Raw genomic sequence first — 5,703 nt, forward strand, 5'->3', positions numbered from 1 at the left:
AGCTAAAAAATTTGGAGTGTTAAATTTGGTGAATTGACTTCAAGAGGTTTGGAGGTTAAAATTTTGGCAAAATATTAACTCTGTGTATGCTTCTATGGAGCTTTATCAAATTAGAGACTAAAAATTTGGCGTAAATTCGCCAAAATTTTACTCCACCAATTTTTTTGGTATAACATTGATTAATTTAAAGTACATGTACATGTAATTTAAGTGTTTAGGCCACTCCCACAGCCCCACCACTTACGTGCCCAGTGGAAATACACAATCTTAGCATTAGCAATCCTGTACACTGTCTTGTTGATCCACCAAAATGGAAGAACAAATAATTGCAATAGGTTAAGTACCAGTCCACTCATCAGGAAACAAGTCACAAATAATAACATGACGAGCTGCCGGAGCCATCTTAAGACAAAGGCAGACGCCATTAAAGGAGGAAGAATCACTAGAAAATAAAAGAAAGTGACATACAAAGAATTTACTATTTTAATTAGTATCAGCTGCTGCAGTTTATCAGCCCCACCCACTTTTGCTGCGCATGCGCAGTTTGTTTACCCACGTGTAACACAACGCCGCCTCATTTTATTAAAACGAGTGGGCGTTGATTGTGAAGCTTTGGGAGACTAATTTTCACCTCAAAAAAGTTTCTAAAAATAGCAGAAAAATAAAATAAAAAAAAGCAAAAAATAATAAAATTAGCTATTACAATGATCAAAGCACACATTATTAATTAAGCTAGCTACTATTAAAGTCATAGGGAAAACAAGCATTTTTTAGCTACAAAATCTCAATCTACTTGCACACTAGGGTCGGTTGTACTACCAAAGGTAGCTGCAGCAGTGTTCTTATTTGTACTGATTCCTTCCTCCTGATTTTCTTCTCGAGAGAAATCATTTATTTGAACTGAAACATGTCGTTCGTCGTATTCTTGTGGATTCTCCATACGATCAGCAACCCAGTCATCATCATTACCAATTAACGGTTCATCCTCTCCATTTCGATTGATGTGGTCATTAGGTCGATGATACTTGTAATATTTGTAGCAGTTCATGCATACAGTGCATGACCAGTAGATGATGTATAACAGCAAGAAACTAATAGCCAAGCAATTGAAGATAAAACCAAGCAAGAAATGAGTTTCTGAGAGTGATACTTTTGCATTTGGTCGTAGGAGTATGACACCTGTCGTTGCAATGCTCAGTATAGCCAAGAACCCTAGGAAAAGAACCTCGCCAAAACTGTGGATGTCTCTTTGAAATGGTCGGAATATGAGAATCATAAATGCGAGTAAAAGTGAACAGCTTCCTTGGACAATTTGTAATACGTAATATGTTGGAGCAAACAGTTGAAAGAGTATGATTAACCTTGCTAATAAGTAAAATCCAGCAAAGAAGCGATAATCATAGGTGTTCTTAGACCCATTCTTATAAGGACCAGTAAACACATCACCCAGTGATATCAGTAGCTGTTTCCTCAAATGTAAACAATCCAATAACTTTTGAAACCATTTGAATGGATAAAGGAGTATATAAAGTGTTGGTAGAACAATTAAGATGACTAAAACTAAAATGGCAAATGAACCAGCAAAAGCATGATCTAGATCATCAAAATATTTAACTTTTGCATCATAAAAAAATTTGACAGATTTGTCAGTTGTGTGTTCAAGTTTCCGAAAGCGCAGTATTTTAAAGGAAGTGGCAGCTAATTGAGTGAAGCAGAGTATATATATTGATGCTATAGAGTGAGTAAAAGATGGTTCAATGCCAGTCATACTCCAGAAACGAGCCATGCAACGATGAAATGGTCTAGTAACCAATACTACACACTTGTAACCTTTATCATACAATGTTATCCAAACATAGAGTAAGAGGAGAAGGAGCAATGGATAGAATCCTACTACGTACCAAAAGGAAATAGCACCCAATGGTGACATGTTTGGAGTTATACACAAAGGAAATGTAGTACTATTGATCATTGATATAAAGTCCAAGTTAAAGATAATGGACGGCTCCAAATACCTCCATTTTCTCTTTATTGGTGTAGCAGTGGCTTCTAGTATCATTTCCATATAGATAATGGACATAACTTGAGAGAAAAACACTAGCCCATTAAGAAAACCATTTGTCAATTGTACATTGAGTGCTATTATTAGTAACACCATGATTGTGATTGGTAAAATCTCTAATAGGACAAAGTACAGCAAGCCTAAGGGATGGCCTTTGCAAATGCACTTATTTATCATATTGATTGGCACACCATTACCTAAGGGACATACAGCACACAGGGTTCCTGTAGTATTATCATGACAAGTGTCATTAGGCTTTTCATTGACATATGAGTTACGATGATGGACATAATTGTAAATGGTATCCTTAGACAAAGGACAGTAACTCTCATCAGTACAAGTCAAATAATTACATCCTCCAAAATATATAGTATTGCATTCATGTAAGTGGTGCAACGGTACAGACTCACTTTTGCTGTTTTGTGTTTCAGCGGTGAAGACTACATAACTTACATTATAATTGGCATCAGTATTGTCACACACTAATAGAATATTGTATGTGTATTCATTAGTACTAATGACTGGGATTACTGTACTGCAGTATGTCCCTGATAGTAAATAAACGCAAACGTATAATGGTGATGCACACTTTATAGTTTCTGTGTGTGTATTGTTGCAAGTATGCTCTGTAGCTTTGAAAATAACACAGCTTCGACTATTACTTTGAGACTTCACAGCTACATCATACAGCTCTACATAAGACTTGTATTTAGCTTCATCGCAATAGTCACCAGATTGGGATGAAGTAAGTATATTTGAGTTATCATAGCAATTGTATAGACTAACTGATTCAAAAGTTAGCCAGTTTTTGAAGGAGAATGGTATTTTAACAAGGCATGTGACACTGACATTTGCACTACCAACAATACTTACATTAGACTGCTGCCCTGGTAGACTAGTAGTGTCTAGTGTATATGTACCAGGAGACAGGTTGATAAGGATACCTGATGAACAGTTGTATTGTAGAGTAGCAGTTCCTTGTATTATTTGTATAGCTAGATCAATAGTAGCACAAGGTGTTTGAACTCCTCCAGTCCAACAAGAGGTATTGTTGATACCATCAGATGAACTGACATAGATCCTACACTCCAAACCAGCAGCAGAATATACTAGAACAATGAGATGAAAGATCAGAACTAAAAAAACACCACCATAAATCATGATTGTGTTATACCAGGAGCCCTAGTGATTACAATACACTATTCATGATACATAGTTTTTAAAGTCTCCTTTTGTTGCGCATGCGCAGTTTGTCCACCCACGTGGAGGCGGGCTCTCATTATTAAATAAAAAGAGACAATAAGAGAAAGGTACACAAAGAGGGTTTGTTTATTATTATTTATTAGTTTGTATAGTGGAATGGCTACCAGTACTGATCCTCCCAAGTCCCCGACAGATCCCTCCAGCCTAACAGCTGAAGAAAAGCATCATCTGATCACCAGAAACTTGCAAGTAATTATAATTAGTTTATTTCAAACTAGGGCCCCCTCTCTCTTTCTCTCTCTCCTCAGGAAGTCCTAGGTGATGATACATTACGTAAGATCCTACCTGAAAGGAACATCAGTATATATTGGGGTACAGCTACTACTGGTAAACCCCACATTGCATATTTCGTCTGTATTGCTAAAATATCTGATTTCTTAAAGGCCGGCTGTGCAGTAAGAGTAATATTGAAATCCTTTTAATTAGAGTATTGTCTAGGTGACGGTACTTTTGGCAGACCTGCACGGTTACCTTGACAACCTGAAGGCTCCGTGGGAACTCCTCGCCCATCGCGTCAAGTATTATGAGTTTATAATTAAAGTGAGCCACACCCACTTAACGGCTTTATATATTGTGTAACCACTAACCAGTAGTTAATTCTAGTTATTATTAATTTGCAAGCGTAATTTGTACTGTTAGATCTAGAGGGAGTTTAGGAGACTTTTGGTGTCCCATATTTGGTCTAGGTCTCCTAAAATTTATCATTTTCAGCTTTTGGTCTCTCATATTTAGCCCTAGGTGTTCTTAAGTGTCCCATTTTTAGTTAGATTGGTCTCCCAAAGTTTATTCCTAGATCTAGCAACATTGATGAGCATTAATCCTGTTTCATGTGTATGTACATGTACATCCCTGGCCTGTTGATCCAATACTTCAATGAAGACCTCCACTAACAGACAGTGTTGGTATGGAATGACCCTATAACACAATAACCTGGTGACAACAGAATCCATTAATAGACACCAATAATTAAAGATAATTAATACTAATTATCATCATCATTATTATTATTATTATTATTATTATTATTATTATTAATTACAGAGTATGTTGGAGTCCATTGGTGTTCCTCTTGAGAAGTTAAAGTTTGTACGTGGAACTGACTACCAACTGAGCAGGTTAATTAATAGTTATCAATAGTTATAAATTTTATACTAATAATTAATTGATAGTTAATTAATAGTTAATAATAATAGTTAATTAATAGTCATTAAACAATAGTTATTTGTTTATAGTTAATTAATAGTTTATAATAGTTAATAATAGTGGTTAAGTTATTAGTAATAATAGTTAATTACTAGTTATTAATGCCCATATTAGGGAGTACACTCTTGATGTTTATAAGATGACGTCAGTCGTATCACAAGTAATGAATAATTAACGAGACACACCCACTCAATTAATTAAACCTCTCCCCATACACTACAGCATGATGCTAAGAAGGCTGGGGCTGAAGTTGTGAAACAAGTCAAATTCCCATTATTGAGTGGACTACTCTATCCTGGACTACAGGTAAGTACATATTACAGTATAGCCAGAAAATTTGGCGGTCTAAAACTTTGGTAGTATTGCATCAAGTTGCCTAAATATAATAATTGGCAGTCTCTTAATTTGGCGGTTTACTATCTTGCCTTTTCTTTAAGCACACTCAGCTCTTCTTGAAGCTGCTCCTTGCCAGTCCTTGCCCACAGTCTTGACTGAAATAGTGAGAAATACTTGGAAATACTGTCATTTTGGCACTTTTTAGTATCATGTGCTCACGACGGGACCCGCCCATCATTGCAATTATTATTGATGGTTATGATATTGGCGGTTTTATTTTGAACTGCTAATCCGCCAAATTTTCCGGCTATACGGTATATACATGTACACGTACACATTAATAATTTATTGAGGTATTCTTGAATCAGAATCAAATATCACCGTATTGTTTAATTAATTTTATTTTTATTAATTGGCAGGCTCTTGATGAAGAGTATTTGAAGGTTGACGCTCAATTCGGAGGAGAAGATCAGAGGAAAATATTTACATTTGCAGAGAAAGTAATAATAATAATAATAATAATAATAATAATAATAATAATAATAATAATAATAATAATAATAATTTGTTTATTTTTATTTTTTTATTATGTTTTCTTAGCTAGTTTTTTTTTCTTATTTTTTCATGTTTCCCTTTTGTTTTTCTGTTGTCTCCTCTGGGATCTCCCTCTTTCCCCTATTCTTTTCTTCTAGTCATTGTTTTTGTACATGTTCGTTATTTTTATACTAATAATAATGATAATAATAATAATAATTTTTTTGTTTATTTTTTGCTCTGCCCCTCCCAGTACCTCCCTAGATTACGTTACAAGAAACGTATCCACTTCATGAATCCAATGG

The 5,703-nt window shown here is 35.1% G+C and overlaps 2 protein-coding genes across 2 annotated transcripts in view; one reads left to right on the plus strand and one right to left on the minus strand.

The window, feature by feature from the left end:
- Positions 1-2,386, minus strand: part of LOC109586796 (transcription initiation protein SPT3 homolog) — a 24,383-nt gene extending 21,997 nt beyond the window's left edge. Inside the window, exons 1-2 of the mRNA XM_020003010.1 lie at positions 2,376-2,386; positions 2,004-2,005 (exon numbers count right to left, since the gene is read on the minus strand). The gene's annotated coding sequence lies outside the window, so the exon portion shown is untranslated. The remainder of the gene's footprint in view (positions 1-2,003; positions 2,006-2,375) is intronic.
- A 937-nt stretch (positions 2,387-3,323) lies between these two features.
- Positions 3,324-5,699, plus strand: LOC100639078 (tyrosine--tRNA ligase, cytoplasmic-like; the record flags this gene model as incomplete). The annotated part of the gene is made up of 9 exons (XM_003390096.3): positions 3,324-3,372; positions 3,418-3,514; positions 3,574-3,720; positions 3,764-3,865; positions 4,367-4,440; positions 4,643-4,688; positions 4,751-4,834; positions 5,284-5,364; positions 5,652-5,699. Coding segments are annotated over exons 2-9 (675 nt in total), but the record flags the coding sequence as incomplete, so codon positions are not given.
- Between the last annotated feature and the right edge of the window lie 4 nt (positions 5,700-5,703).

The sequence above is a fragment of the Amphimedon queenslandica genome, unplaced genomic scaffold, assembly GCF_000090795.2.
Source record: "Amphimedon queenslandica unplaced genomic scaffold, v1.1 AMPQUscaffold_12783, whole genome shotgun sequence".
Classification (NCBI taxonomy): Eukaryota; Metazoa; Porifera; class Demospongiae; order Haplosclerida; family Niphatidae; genus Amphimedon; species Amphimedon queenslandica.